General features: G+C 41.8%; 1 protein-coding gene across 10 annotated transcripts in view; it reads left to right on the top strand.

Annotated features, from left to right (window-relative positions):
* The window catches only part of ncor1 (nuclear receptor corepressor 1), a 51226-nt gene that overhangs the window by 18641 nt on the left and 16436 nt on the right, over positions 1–16149 (top strand). For 8 of the 10 annotated variants that reach the window (XM_037120311.1, XM_037120310.1, XM_037120307.1 and 5 more), the window contains 6 exons: positions 6499–6629; positions 7369–7664; positions 10423–10488; positions 13659–13795; positions 13881–13977; positions 15653–16085. In XM_037120311.1, the coding sequence (XP_036976206.1) occupies positions 6499–6629; positions 7369–7664; positions 10423–10488; positions 13659–13795; positions 13881–13977; positions 15653–16085 (1160 nt within the window). Of the gene's footprint in view, positions 1–1446; positions 1776–6316; positions 6344–6498; positions 6630–7368; positions 7665–10422; positions 10489–13658; positions 13796–13880; positions 13978–15652; positions 16086–16149 lie in introns of those variants that run through there. The other 2 variants (XM_037120312.1, XM_037120313.1) reach the window with 2 other exon arrangements.

Here is a 16149-nt window from a genome sequence, read left to right as displayed (position 1 = left end):
TATAATCGTTGTCTTGAACCTAAATCTCGAACAAAAATACACCATCTCACAGGCCCATACTGGTTTGCATTAAATATTAATTTCACTCATTCTGATGGATGTTTTCTCCTGGCTTTTCGCTACTTCACTGATGTCACAGTCCTTGAACAGAACATTCTATGTCTGTGTCGACGAGTACATCTAACACAGTGGGTTGATTGTAGACTGTTTATTTACATAGGAGGAGTTAGAGGGCGCGAGAGTTCATGATTACAGCTTGATCACTAAGATGGTATTTCTTACTTGTAACTGATAAAATGTCTTTGTGTGTCATTCACCTCTAGTGGACATGGTGTAGTTCCACCAGAAGTTGAGAGAGGACATTTTGTTTTTCAAGAGTCTTATTTTTAGGCTTTTTTTTTCTTTTTTCCTTGTGGAAAAAAAAGAAAACAAGGAAACGGGAGAGAGAGGGTAATGGTGCTAACGATCAAGATCTTCTGTTGGAATAAAACTCGTGATGGTTTTTAAGGTGATTTAGACTTTCTTTTTTAGCAGAGTGAGAAAATAACTTTCAGCATTCACAGCTTTTGAGCTCTTTTGTGCTAATTGAGGAAATGCTTTCTTTGTGTTCCTAAAATGTTCTTTTTACTTTTGCGTGGATTTTGTTGGATTGGAACTCATACGAACATTGGTTTACCATCGTTCTCACTTGATATATAAGTGTGTTAAAGATGGTCTCTACCATCGTCTTGAGATTCAGGTCAGTTGCTTGAGTGACTCCAGTGCTTTTTCCAAAACATCTTGTGGTTGTTGAGAGCGTAATGCTATTCGGAGTAATGCACATCAGGATGTTGTGGATTTCCAAGCTGCTGGTGTGACTTAACAACTGCAGTTGGAGTGAGTAGAGTGAGTCATTAGAGAGGGAAGGAAGAGGAAAGAGGGAGCAAAAGCAGGACTAGTGGAATGTAGGGCGATTGAGTGAAAAAACCCTCAGCGAGACAGAGTCAGAGCTGGCAGCTTATCCGCTGAGTATGTGCTGTTGTGTTTTTTTCATCTTCCATTTCCTCTTTCTTCTGTTCCTCTGAGAGCAAGAGAGAGAGCGCGAGAGCGATAGAGAAGGCTAGAGAGAGTGAGAGCAAGCAAGAGATAGAGATGGTGTGCGAGAGAGAGAGGGAGTGAGCGAGAGAGAGAGAGGGAGTGAGCGAGAGAGAGAGGGAGTGAGCGAGAGAGAGAGGGGGTGAGCGAGAGAGAGAGGGAGTGCGAGAGAGAGAGGGAGTGTGCGAGAGAGAGAGGGAGTGAGCGAGAGAGAGAGGGAGTGAGCGAGAGAGAGAGGGAGTGAGCGAGAGCGCTATAGAGAGCGCAAGAGCTAGAGAGAGCGAGAGAGATCGTGCGCGCGCGAGAGAATTTCCCCCCTTTCTGAAACTGCTTAGTTGGTACAGCCCAGCCATCTGACAGGCCCAAAAAACTCACTGTGCTGCTGTGAGTGCCAATCAAAGAGGAGTGCTCGGCAGGGATTACCTTGAGTGACCCTGCATAGATTAGTGCGTGCATGTGAGATGGACAATTCTTTGGGCAGCTTAAGCGGCCTGATGACACGCTTTCCCGGAATATGTGCGGTGGTGCTGTGGCCCGGCAGCCCTTCTAAGGAGCTCTGCTATGGTGCTGTCCAGCCCCTCTACTGCTACTGTTTCCAGCGCTATGGAAGTACCGGAGGGTAAACTCACATTTGCATCAACAGTAAGCTGTGGCTCACAGCAGAGAAAAGGGGTTTGTATGACCAGCAAATGAGCTTGCAGGTATGTCACTAGCTTCCACAGTTTCTGCGTTGTAGTTGATCTCACACTCACTCAGTTTATTTCCTTGTTCTTGTTTTTGTCTGTGGTATTTTCATATCGCTCTGTTGCTTGGTCAATTCGCTTTGCAGTCTGCTTGAGGTTTGTAGGCAGTCAAACTCAGCTATTTTAGAATAGGTTTTCTAAGACTTGTACGGACATGGTCTTCATTTATCTGTCAAGCCAGGGCTGTGTGGAATGCATTTACATATGCATTCATGGTGTAGGATAAGGATTTGTGAAAACGTAGGAATTAGTTTTTAATGGTGTATTTTACAGCACAGAGTATTAGATGGATGTTAGACAGCAGGCAGCTTTGACATGTCCTGAGAAACTGTGCTTCTAGCATTGATGTATATGTCAGATAAGTCCTGATGGCTGTACCTCTGATCCAAATGAATACTCTGACCTGGCTTGTAAACACACAAAAACACCAACGACAATCAATTTGGTACTCACAACACACACTCATCCGAAAGACCACACAGGCTACCTCCCCCATTGTGTATGTAACCACTCCATTGGTCGTTTTTAAAAGTAAAACTTGCACCTTTACTGCATGGTCATGTCTCTTGTTCATATTGCTCTCCCTTGACAGAAAACATTTATGTATTTGTATCAGCTAGGAGCTGAAGCCATTTTAAAAAAAAAAGAAACAAACAAAAGGCTCGACTTCACAGTAAGTTTACAGTTAAGGTACATTTTCAAAAAATTCTTTCTTGATGCAGCCTTGCTAGTATTTGTAGTACTAGATTGTTTAAATGCAGGGCCATTAAGGAAGAGCTACAATTCATGTGGCATTGTATGATCCCCTGTAGTTGATCTTGAAACTTAATTTATTTGCATTAGAACTCAAGGATATGCACTCACTCATTCGCTCAAAGTGTTCAACTTATATCGCGTAAAATTCAGTATGAAACAAAGCCTTTTCTTATTCCACTTTGTTGGGCGCTTCATACAGCGGCGTGTTATGGTAATGTTGTAGTTGTCTTGGAGCACTCGTTCATCAGGATGGCGTTAAATCATGATTAAGAGACCATAATCAGTTATTAGTATTGTCAGTGTTCATAATTTTGTTTCATTTTTAAACATACTACAAGGATTTTTTTAACTAGCTATAAAACTCTCAATTGAATACGAATGTCCCTATATGACCTACACAAGCAAACAGGATCATCAGCAAAAAGATTGGCTCTTTTCAGTATAGTAATTCATAGTTATTCTTGTTGTGTGCCACCCTAACAGAATCTGACTTATCAGGTTGGATAAGTCATGAAACAATTTTTATGGCTGAGTGCTGACAATTAATTGAGGAGTCTCACAGTTTGTGGAAAGTAGTTACTCTATAGTCTGGTTGAATGGCACTGTTTTGTTTTCCCTTGTCACTTTTGTCCAAAGGGGCCCCAAGAATCAACAACAATAAAGGCTTCTTGATTGCTGAGCTTTGCTATTTAATATATACCACAACACATTCATCAGAAGAGCAAAACAGAATTCCAGAGGATATTGTTTTGGTAAAATGCCAGAATGGAAGATATATGACCATTCAAAAGGAAAAGTTTGAGTGACATCAAATACGGTTTAAAACTAAGCTTGTTTGTTATTTCTTGAACAGTGGCAAGATATTTAATCTATGCATGTTTTACTGAGAGGATATTCCTGTTCTGGGTGGCAAAATAAAGCTCATGGAATGCACATATTCTCTTAGAAGATAGTGCAGCCAGCTTTACAGCATCATTTCTACACGGAAGAAAAATATGTATTACTCTTTACACATCTCCTCTTTTGGGGTGTCCATAAGAGCAGGATGTCCTCGAGTGTCCCTTTTTTAATTGCCTGGCAGTAAAGTTTATCAGGCATTTCATCAATTCGCAGCACCAGTTGTGAGCTGTGTTCCCCTGCAGAGCTCACGTAACCACAGTAACTGTGGCGAATGCTTGACATGTCTTATCTATCATTTATTTTCACTCACTTTTGAGAGTAAATTGTTCCTCCATGACTGTTCAGGAATTCATGTAAAAATCAGTTGCATACCGCATTTAATCCAAAATGACTTTAAGGAACAGTTTATACCACTGGGTAAAATCTTGCTGTAAATGGTATGCATTGAGATTTATTTCCTACTCTTTTATTTTTCTTCCTTCGGTATAATCGCTGTTATAATGTTTTTCAAGAAGCTTTTTTTTTTTTTTTTTTCCCCCCCAAATAATGTTGTAATTTGATGATTGCAATAACTGTAATGAAGTGCAGCGATTGAAGCGAGGTATAGTAATAATTTAGTAGATTTTCATTTCCTGTTCCTGCAGTGAAATAGCTTGAAGCAAGAGTGAAAGATTCCTCCGGTGGCCTAAATTCTGTGGTAGGAAAGGCAAGGTTGACTTGTGGCTCTGTCATTTCCTAAATCAAACAGCACTTGTGAATCAGCAAAAGAGGGGAGAAATTAAAACTCTCAAAATATTCAAGCTAGGTCAGGAAAGAGCTTCATTTAAAAAACACGGAAGAACCACCGAACCACAGGGCCTCATTGACTTTTGGAGAACATCTGTGTAGAGGCTCTTTACGCAGTGTGGGAGAAGAGGCAGGAATGCCACGGCTCTCTGACCAACTCCAAAGCAAACACTAGCGCTCCCTGACCCAACCAGAACAGCATCTCACTGAAGGACATGTTTGGGGAGAATAAAAGGGCCCGGTCTCCTCTGCAGAAAGGTCTCTGAATTGTCGAGTGCCAAAAACATTCTGTTCAGACTGCTGCAGGCAGGAAATGAGTCAAGAGTTTATGTCCTAATCCAAGTTTGACGTGGTCCTCTCTGCATAAATCAAACTGCAATCTGAGCTCTGAATCTGCAGGGCTTTCCTGATAGAACTTATCAGAGCTGAAGAAGAAGCATCATTACCACTTCCAAAACACTATGTGCTATTTTACCATGCAGTATTCAAAAGTATATCATGTCCACCATTTCCATCCATCATATCAAGAAATTTGGACAGGGCTACTGATCTGCAGCAACAATTCTGCAAATGTAGCTTGTAAGCAATAGTCCTGACAAAAAGGCAGCCAACATTTGATTTTAAAGAACATGAATGGATGGCTGTTAACTTAATGCATCACAACATCCCACACCTTTTTTCCTTAATACAGATTTGATTTAGAAAATCATGAAGCACCATTCTTAGAAGGTGAAACCCCTGTAATTATTGGTTTTCGCTGGTAGGGATTTGTTTGGAACTGATACACATTTGCACTGAAACTGTAAATCTTGATGTCAAAATTTAGAAGTACCAGTAATGAAGTGAGAGCGAAGCTGTGACTGCAGACAGAGAGGGCATGCTGCATCAGAAAAACCCTGAATAGCATACCATCGTTAATCGATCTTTCCTTAGTCTTTAGTTAGAGAAGCCACTGATTCTTATTGTTAACTGTCTGTTTTTGTGGAGTTGTCGAGCACTTCTGACTTTACTGTATGATACAGCATCCAGACTAGTTGTAAAATGGACAGACCGCCACAACAACCCTGTTTTGTTTTTTGTTTTTTCAAGACCCCCTCTCTTTGCCCCCCTCCATATCTTTTGACTTTGCCATTGAATGAAGCACATTCCTTGGCCCCATCTGGTACCAGCATGGGATGTTTGGCTTGGCATAGCCAGACTTGTTCCAGCACAGCACTTTCATGGAACAGGCAGGAGGAAGCTTTCTGTGGTTACTGGGCCAACAGAGATGATCAAGAATGTTGCTCAGTCCTCAATCACTCTGCTGGATTTGATTTGAAAATTCACTTTTGAATGATGTTTTCATTTGAAGTCTTTTGTGCAGGATCTGTCTGGATTCAACATCTGCCCTGTTTTAATTTGAACTTAAAAGTGAATTATCTTCTCTTGAACATTAGCCTTAATTTCTATGTTATGAGATATAAAGTTCATGATTTGTGTGTGAAAATTGACCACTCTCCAGATTCTTTCTTTTTTTAAGAAAGGAACAGTATATGCAGTGTGATTTGTTTGTGTCTCTTACAGTTCTGCAGATGCTGGACAGTGTGATGTCAATTGAATAAAAGCACAACCATAAACCTATCCGCACAGGGTGTACTATGTTTTTCATATTCCAATTTTAGGCTTCAGTTTTCGCCTTTAGTCTGACTTGTTGAATTGTTAGTGTTGAGTGAATTGTGCATCTTGAGAGCAGCAAGGCAAATGACAAGTAGGCAGGATATATTTCTGCCATTTACCTGATTTTGTCTGCTATCAAAATGAATATTTAAATAGACGATTGGTCTGACTGATGGTCCACTTGGCTCACAGGGTCAGTGCAGGCACTGCTATACCATCTGAACATGTCTGTTGCTTGTCAGCATGCAGGAAACCTTGAGCAGGAAGTGTGTTAAAACTACAGGAGGGTTCAGTAAAGGGTATGATGCAGATATAGAACCTTGACACAAGTGTTTGGTGTATTCTGTTGTAGACTTGTAGGACATACCTTTTTTTTTAAACATAAGCTTTTAGTAGTTGTCTGGGTGACATTTTAAATGTATTTAAGGGTAATTTTTTTTTTTCCAACTTACGAAATCAGGCATTAATATCACAAAGAACTGCTTTGTATTTACCTAAATCACTATTGCAAATCAGCGCATTGACCTTTCACTTTATGTTTAAAGAAATGGCTAAATATTTCTCCCTTGTGCTTTGTCTTCAGCAAATAACACGACCCTCACAAGAAGACAAGTCCGACGAGAAAAACGAAGAGGACAAATCTGAGAAGTCTGAGAAAAAAGAGGACGAGGAAAAGAAGGACGAGGAAGAGAAAGATGAAAAGGAGGATTCTAGGTGAGTTGTGAATAGTTGTTTGTCCTGGTTTCACACTGGGTCATGAGTCTTGGGTCTGCACACTGCGATCATTTTGGCAAAGATTTGTTAGTTAAATGTTTTACATTATAGCTCAGTGCTTTCGGTTATTTACATTATATACACAGTGTATTATAAAAGACAGGCTGGTGTTTGAAAGCCAAATAGTAAATATTTTACCCATGATGGTCCAGTGACGTAGTACATGTACAGTTGTGCATATCAACAATATTATTCCAACCAACAAAGACATGAGACATGACTGTAGCTTGTGCTGTTAATGAAACAATCCTTCCTGGATCTAACCTGCTGGCACTCAGTAGGAATGAACACAGAAGTGCAAAATTCTATTCTATTTTTAAATTGTTGAATTGTGTTAAAATATGATAATTGCAGCATCAGAAATGCTGCAGTTATGGGAAGATTTCCCGGCCCCAGGCCTTTCGTGGAGTGATGCATGTTCATAGTCTAGAGAAAACCTGGACAGCGATAGCACTGTCTGCTTTAGCGCTTGGCTAATAGACAAAAAACCTTGCTAACTTGTTAACAAGTCAGTCCAGCTTGAGTGTGGACAAATTTTAATATGCTTTTTCTTGTGCCTTCAGTCCTGGAGGAGAAGAACAGATTACAAAACAGGCCTGTTAATGCTGAGTCAGAAGGGAATAGATATTTGCTGTACCAACGGTCTCTAATGCTGTATTTTCCCCCTCCAAAACCACAGGGACATTGGCAAGGACAAAGACAAGTGTGACGGTGGGGAGGACGAGGACGGGAAGGAGCAAAACACGCCGCGTGGCAGGAAGACTGCCAACAGCCAGGGCCGCCGTAAGGGAAGGATCACCACACGCTCCATGGCCAATGAGGCCGCTTCTGTGGCGGCCGAAGAGACGCCTCCCCCTGCCGCCGAGACTGCCTTGCCAGATCCTCAGCAGCTCCCTAAATCTGATCCAGCACAGAAGGCCATGAAGGAGTCTGTAAAACCCCAGACTCCAGTAGCTTCTATGGATGCTAATAAAGGTGAATCCTCTTTGGGATGCCCTCTGGAGGTTGTTCAAAATATTTTTCTACAATACAGTAATACACTTATTGACACAGAGACATAAGGTAAAGGGAGTTTACAAAAATATAAACCAGTGGCTCATTCAAGCTGCACTAGCAGTAATACTTGTGCAATTTTTTTTGGCTAAGCACTGACCACTACAGTTACAACTAACAACTGATTCCTTTATCAACCATAATTATACTCAGTAGAGCACATACCTCAGCTGAGGCCCAACAGTTCTCTTTCATTCAATTGAGCCTAATCTGAAGTTTTCTTTATAAAAGTTCTTGTGTAATGCTTCTGACAAATCTACCTACCAGCCTCCTTGGAAGTGGTAATTAGCCTGCCGATTAATTTTACGGTTAGATGTTCAGTCTATAAATCCAGAGACATTTGTTATTTCCCTCAGTACATTCCATATATTTAAGAAACCAGCAAATGTTTGACATTCTTGCCTGAGGAATTACTTGAACAATTAATCAATTATCTGAATAGTCGGCAACAATTTATTTTTTAATTGACTAACTGATAAAATTACGATTGTTGCAGCTCTACTGACCATTACACAGTTTCTAGATTTACTGTGTCACTTTTAAAATGTATGAGGAAAAGTGACATTTTGGTTGAGTCACTCAGCAAAATTAACAAATTACTATAAAATGTGTACAGTGTCAATTCTCTGGAATCCCATTGAGCTTCTTAAATGTCATATTAGGCTCAAAGATATTTTTTCTCATGAATAATTTGTTGTTGGCTCTGACTGGAGTAAGGGACAGTGTTCATTCCGTTAGCCTTTTCTGTTATGAGCTGAGATAATTAAATGGCACACACCAAAGATACACCTTAATCAAGGTTTGGAGACACATCAGAATAAAGCCATGCTGTCTTTCGTACGTGCAGATTCATAAGCTGCTTATATCTTGAAAGTGGTTCAGTAGTTTCAGCCACTCACTGCCAAGTGTCAGAGACTCTGTCCTGCATTGCACTCCACTCAGGAAGCCGTATGGAGTCCGTCCATCACCATGGCAATGTGCTGCTCTGGCAGAGCTGTTGTCATGGCACTCAGTCACGCACTTATACTCTTGCACCCTTTAAAGTCTGTAGCTCTGACAGCAGAAGCTCAGCTTTTTACATATCCGAGTCCCTGTGTGTTAAACTCGTCGTGCGTTAATCTGTATCATTAATTCACTGTTTTGTAAGTGTGCTTTGCTTCTTTGCCACCTGGTCCCTCTGCTGCCTGTTGAGCTCTGCCTCTCTCATCAGAGTTATGCAAGGTCAATAATGTGATTAACTAGCAGTCTACAGTGTGTACTTCCATCTTCTCAACCCTCTGACCTCCCTGGCCCTGATCTAAGTGTGTATCATGCTTTACGTGGGACTGTGTCAACTGTAATCTCCCTTAGTGACTACATCTACTAGACTACGTCTGTTTGCTTGCTCTGAGGTAACCCCTGCAGCTGTGGTGCTTCTTAGAAGTCAGTGGGCTAGATGCTAAAGGGTAGCTATCTGTCTTTGTTGCCTAGTTGAAATGGTTCCAGGTGGTAAGTTGAGGAAGCTGCTGATCCAGTGGGGGCAACAGTGTGGGTTGTTCTTGTACGAAGCTTTAGGGGATAGTGTATATGTGTGGGTTGGTGACATTAGGTGTAGGCAGACACCATGTCTCTTTTCATAGCCCCGAGATTAATGACCACCCTTGAGGAGCCTAAACTGTCACGGGGAGAACATGTGAGTTGCCACGGGAAAAGGAAGCCTAGTCCAGTAGACATTTGTTTAACTAAGTGTAACAGACTGTGTGGCCAGGGGACCTTTGGTAGGAGCCGTCTAAACAGTGAGAATTGATCTCCTCATCTTCGAGGTTGGTGGGTGGGGGCAAGCCTCCTGTTAATGTCAAGGGTACATCTGCTGCTATATTAGTCCAAATGTTTACACAGTCTCAGTTGGTGCCATGGAGGAGAGTGGGCGAGAGTTCAACCAGCCGGCCCCCTCCACACTATCTGTGCACTTCTCTGAATTTTGAGGGGGGTGTGGAACTGTGCAGCCAAGCCGAGGGAAGAAAGAGTGTGTGTTGGTGTTTGTGTGTGTGAGAGAGAGAGAGAGAGAGAGAGAGAGAGAGAGAGAGAGAGAGAGAGAGAGAGAGAGAGAGAGAGAGAGAGAGAGAGAGAGAGAGAGAGAGAGAGGAGAGAGAGAGAGAGAGAGAGAGAGAGAGAGAGTGAGAGAGAGAGAGAGAGAGAGAGAGAGAGAGGGTGAGAGAGAGAGAGAGAGAGAGAGAGAGAGAGAGATTCGCAGTGTCACAGTAGAAGGGGTGGGAGGGTTTTGGGCTAGCTGTTCTATCTGTCTATTTGTCTCCATCCAAGGCCATTTCTCTCAACTCCTCCACTGTCTGGCGCTACATCAGCTGACCAAGGCCCTCCCCTTGTGGATTAGAGTGGAGGAGGGCTTGTTCTGGGCTGTGGGGAAGGGGAGAGAGCGAGAGAGATAGGGAGGAGAGAGGGAGGGAGCATGAGAGAAGGAGAGTGAGCTAGAGCGAGTGTAAGTGAGGGAGCGGGTCTCGGCAGCCCCTGAATGTAAACAGATTATTAGATTAGTGGCCATGAGAAGGAGACTGCTCGAGAGGACTGTCACTCTCTTTCTGTCTCTCTTTCTGTCTCTCTCTCTCTCTCTCTCTCTCTCTCTCTCTCTCTCTTTCTTTCTGTCAATGCTGATGGGACTCTGTCTTTTTTCTCTGTGATTTAGCTGGTGCTGGTGAAACCGGAGAAACTTCTCGCTGGACCGAGGAGGAGATGGAGGTCGCCAAAAAAGGTAGCGTTTAATTTCTTTCCTCTCTCTCACTTCATGTCTCCGTCTTCCCTCTCGTTCTCTGCGTTGCTGTGGCCGCCCTGCTTTTTTATGATCTTTCCTTGTCCCCCCCCACTCTCTCCTCCCTCCCCTGTGTCTTTCTCTTTTCCTCTTCTGATTATGTGATGTTGCCTCGCCCTGCCCGTTCCTTACATGCACACGGAAATGAACGTGCACACGCAATCACACAGATAGAAACTCGTGCTGGTGCTTTACTGGAAGCTGTCCATGAAGGGTTTTAGCGATTTTTTTTTTTCCTGTTAGCTGCACTGCTCTACTGCCTTCATAGAACTGATCTATTAAGGCCATCTGTGAAGCAACAGAGCGTGACAGTTGCATCTTCCTCTAAAGAACTCCATATATTATTCACATGCAAAACTTTTTTCAAAACTGTTTTTTTTTTTTTTAGTTGCTGTGGTCTTGTAAATTCTTCAGAATGCCTGTATCATTCTGTCTGTTGCCAGGCTGTGGCACTGCAGCCATTATTGAGGTCATATGCCATTCAAGTGTCCCTGCTTTCCCTCTTATTACTCGGCTTTGTGTCTATAGGCTTTTACATAGGGTTCCCTGAGTGCCAAGACCCGTCGACTGGGGAGAGTAAATAAAGGGATTAATGTGGATTAATTAAGCCTCTCTTGGTTAGGCACTGGAGGTTTACTTCCCTCTTAACAGAAATACAGCACTCCTATGATCTCCTTAGGCATTCAGACCTGTATGTTAGATATGTCTGGATTAGTGTACCTTAAAGAGACTTGCACGACTTCTTCTAGTCATATGACAAAGCAGGTTCAGGAATCCCTTTTTATGCTATACCGCCACACATGGCTGTTCTTGCAAGCACAGGTTCAGTGCAGTCATTCTTGTAACCTGTTGATCTGCATTAGCCTTGGTGTTAATACTGGGCTAACACATCCCACGCATTGGTAGTCAAACCAAAAGTTTTCACAGAGAGAAAATAAACTTCACATAGAGAAATGGAAAAGAACATTTCTTTGTGTAATTTCACATTTGCAGTCTAACTGAATTAAATCTGTAGAGTGATCTGGTCATTAGGATATTAACAGATTAGCTTTTAGCAAGTCAGAAATATTATGGATCAATGTCCATCTGCCCATCTGCAAGGGAGCTCAGATATCACTGTCTAATACAGTTACTTTTAAGGTTGCTGGTAGTAAGAAATAACAGTGCTTCAAGACAAAGACACCAAAAACAACTAACACACCTTTCACAACATAACACATTAAACACCAGCACCACAGTGTATAGTCAGAATTGATCATGGACGTTGATCATCTTCTTTCTTTCGACTTCAACTTTAAGGCTTATCTTTAAATGTTATAAGCTTTACAATTTTTTTGTATGTGTGTGTTTATATTGGTATTATTTTAAGGGCTGCACGATACTGGAAAAAAATGTTTCTTTGTGATATTTTCTTTTTCTGTGATATGAAAATACATACCATTTGAGTAGCTCTATTTGGAAATAATTGGAAAAGAAGAATAATTTGGGTGATTTTAGAGGGGGTGTACATTTTATCAGATAACTAAAGTTGTCCCTGCTTTGGGTGCTGTTTAGCTCAGTGGGTAGAGCAGCCGTCCCATGTGTAGAGGCTTTGCCCTCACTGCAGCGGAGCCGGGTTTGACTCCCGGTCCAGGTCCCTTTGCTGCGTGTCACTCCCCCTCTCCTCCTGTTTCCTGTCACCTCTTCAAGTTAACTGTCAAATAAGGCCAAAAAAATTAACAAAAAAAAAAGTGGGCCCTGGTTTGTTTGGTTGGTCAAGAATGATTGCGAATGGTGGTTCACATTGTATGAGGATGTTGCATGTTGCTCAAAAACAGCAATTTTTTGTTATTGCACAATGTTCAATGTTATCTTTATAACATTTACAATTATTATATTCACCATGCCAAATATCCTGCACACTAAGAATTGAAAAATAAAATCTTTCTTAGCTCTGTTAAGGATGCACGATATTACTGGATGGATTGTTGCCATAGTAATACTTTAATACTGATAACATTTGGTAATTTCTCTTAATTATTTCTTTCTCATGCTACTTACTGTAATTTGTCATGTGACAAATGTAACTGGCCAGATGGTAGAGCAACCAAGCATAAAGTCATCTGAAGAGATATAAGTGATGTTCCAAGTGCCCGATCTTGTGAGAAATGCCTCTTGTTGAATGTGTTGTTCTCCTTAGCTCTAATATGAAACATTTTAGAGCACAATTTAACGGTGAATGGTCATTAGAGGGTCCTGCTGACAGTGATTGTTAAGGACAGGAGCATTTTATGAACATGTCTGCTAAATTTGCCATGGTGGTCGAAACAGATGATGCTTAGCTTAACCTGTGTATAAGCCTTTTTAGTTTGAACTGTCTCTTTGAACTGACCCTCAGTGTGACATGCTTTGATTGTCTACAAGTTTAAGTAACTCTAAACAAGATATGAGTCACTCTGAACAGTTCTAATGCACTCAATCCCTCATTTAACCAGAGCAGTAATGGGGCTTTGTGTTTAGCTCTGTGGTGATCTGTAAAGCTGCCAGTATCCTTCATCTCAGTCAGCCTGGGAGGCAGGGGAGGTCACGGGGTAAGCAAATTTAGAGAGGAGACACCCTAATGTCAAAGGTAAATGGTAGTCTTCCAGTTCACTGCAACTTGACAGAGCACTTTCAATGTTTAGTGGGATCATCAAAGCTGAGTGTTAATCAGGATGGGGGAAGACCAACAGCAACCCATAGCAACAGGGGAACCTGTATGTGTATGTTTGCAGTAATGCCAAAAGTTCACCTTCAGTGATGATAACAACTGCAGCAGCTTTTCATTCTAAAGAGAACCAATTAGGAATTCATTAAGACCTTCTTCTTGAATCATCGTTATGGGGCTGATACAGCATGAAGCAATCACTGAAAATATGAGCAGTATAAGATGTTGGAGTATGTCCCTGTCAAATCAGGCTGTTAGGGCTCGGCTCCGCAACTCTGCTGGTCCTTTACAGTAAATACAATTGTTGTGGTTCGTCTGTTATAGCATGAGTTTGTTTTGTTATACATAAATGATTGCAGCCTAAGTCTGCATTTTCAAATAGCTGCAAATGTTCACTGCTGAATTGTCTGTCTTTTTCCTGCACCAGGGCTTGTTGAGCATGGGCGAAACTGGACAGCCATTGCAAAAATGGTGGGCACCAAAAGTGAGGCACAGTGCAAGAACTTCTATTTCAACTACAAGAGACGTCACAATCTGGACAACCTGCTCCAGCAGCATAAACAGGTAATCTGTTTGTGATCTGCCTTCTGTTATATACTGTCATTTAACTGCATTGTATGAATGAAAAATACTTCTCTCTGTTTCCCAGGACACACGGCGGGCTCGTGCTGATAGGTCTCAAGGTGAAGGTCTAGCCACAGCATCACCCGATGATGATGATGAAGACAACCCTGATGACAGTGAAGGTCAGAGAGATGGATGATAGGAAGCATATGCTCATTGTTAGACACACATGCCCGAACACATTTGTTTTGCACGCTTTTTCCTGTTTATCTGAAGTCAGGTTAAGTCATAGAGCAACCCATGTGTCCTTGCCTATGAGTTGTGGAGCCTATTGCCTGATATTACCAAGTGAAAAAGGTTATGGAGAGAAAGAATGCAGTGATAAGTACAGTACAAAGCTGGGAAGCCTGATCCAAAATGCCCTCTGAATATCATGTAAGGATTTCATTTGGGTTGATGGCAATGTGCTTGCTCTCTGCTGACTGTAGTTTTAATGAGACGGAAGAAAAAAGGGATCAAATGAAAAAAAGCAAGGGGGGAGAGGTGGAGATAAAAGATAGGAACTAATTCTGACTACATGGGCGCCTGTTGCATAACAGTTCTTGGCTTTGAAGACTCAACAAAGCCTGCTCTTTGAACACAAAGTGCTGGTCCACTTGTTTGATCCAGCAAGCCGGTCTGTCTACCCGCCTCTCCAGAGGTCGTTATCTTTGCTGGCACTGCATAGTGAAGAAGTCCATGATTTTAAAAGACAGTGAATTTACACTGAATAGTACTGGTTTGTCAAAGCAACATCTTGTTTTTTAATAGCAGAATGGCTCAATATGTCTCTGTTGTTGGAAGACTTAAAAATTTTCTAAACAGCCTCCACTTAACAAGACAGCAGTGGCGACAGCGGGAGGTCACAGGGTTTTCCCTCATGTTTATTTCACTTTGTCTTTGTCCTATAGAAATCCAAACTGGGATTACCTCTTTCGAGGTCTTGTTGATTTGTAACCTGTCGACGTCACATTATACAAATCAGACAGTAGAGCACATAAATCAAGTAGAGGCATTAGTGCAACTCTATTAAAGTGTACTTAGAAACATTGTAGTGTTTGTCATTCTCTGATTTTGGTTTGATACATATAATGCATTTCCAAATTGTTTTTGTGTAGACATACCATCTGGAGTACCATCACCATGGCAACAGCTGCAGCGGTAGCTAATATGCAAATCAACAGGGCAGGGAGATTTTTTTCAATATGCAGTTTCTATCAAAAGAATTTAAGATTTTCAGATGTAACTGTTTTTTTAATAAGGCACTTTGTTCAATGTCTTGCCATAATCCCTACTCAGTTTGCGTTTAAGATGATTTTAATCAAGTGTGAAAGGAACAGATGATTAGTTTGTGTTTTGAGAGGCTGTTTTTTTTAGTATCTTTAAGGCCTTGGTCTTAGCATAAGCAAGCTTTAATAGTGGAAACCAATATCTTTAAACAAACTGTAGTCATAGATTAGATACAGTAAGAACTGGCAGTTATGTGTGCGTTGAAGCAAAACGTGACAATGTATAAATTCCAGAGGGGATAGGAAAGAAATCTGTGAGGCATAAAGTGGAAGTAACTTTTTGGGGGATTTTATATGTTTCTATTTCTTGTGGTCTCATTGGCTATTTAATGATTCATTGCTTGTTTCACATGATACACTTTGTTTTCCAAGAAAAGCTTTTCTACCTGATAAATCATGTTGCGACAGGTTGCCACATGTGCCTAACTTCTTACACTTATTCCTGAATGGCTTTCTGTTGATTTTCATAAATTGTGTGACATGTGCTAAATAACTGATAATAATCTTAATACTTGTCATGTTTCCTCAGGTGGTGACAACAGCTCTGATACAGAGAGTGCCCCCTCCCCCTCTCAGGCTGACTCCTCAAAGTCTGGGGACTCCAAGAGGGCAGACAGCACTGCAGGAGATGCTCTGTGCACTGACCAGGACAAAGGTCAAAGCAGCAATGGAAAGGCCCAGGAGCCCTCATATGGAGATCTCCGTGTCAAGGAAGAGAAGAGCCCAGAGAGCGAGACTGGAGCTCAAGAGGCCAGGGTGGCCTCCTACCCAGGCTCGGTGCATCCCAAGACCGAACCTCAGGATGTAGACATGAAGACAGGCGAGGTTCAGGTCAAGATGGAGCCTGAGATGAAGGAGAGAGGAGAAAAGGGAGATCATGGTGGAAGGGAGGTGCACTCAGATAATGACTCCAGCGCCACCTGCAGTGCTGATGAGGATGTGGAAGCGGAGCCTGAAAGGAGGTTTGTTATCATTATCACTGTCTCCACTTATCACATTGTGAGTACGTAATTTTACAAGAATGGG

The sequence above is a fragment of the Acanthopagrus latus genome, chromosome 13 (genome assembly GCF_904848185.1).
Source record: "Acanthopagrus latus isolate v.2019 chromosome 13, fAcaLat1.1, whole genome shotgun sequence".
NCBI classification, from domain to species: domain Eukaryota; kingdom Metazoa; phylum Chordata; class Actinopteri; order Spariformes; family Sparidae; genus Acanthopagrus; species Acanthopagrus latus.
The sequence above is the reverse complement of the archived record's forward strand: the minus strand, read 5'-3'. Positions and strand labels throughout refer to the sequence as shown.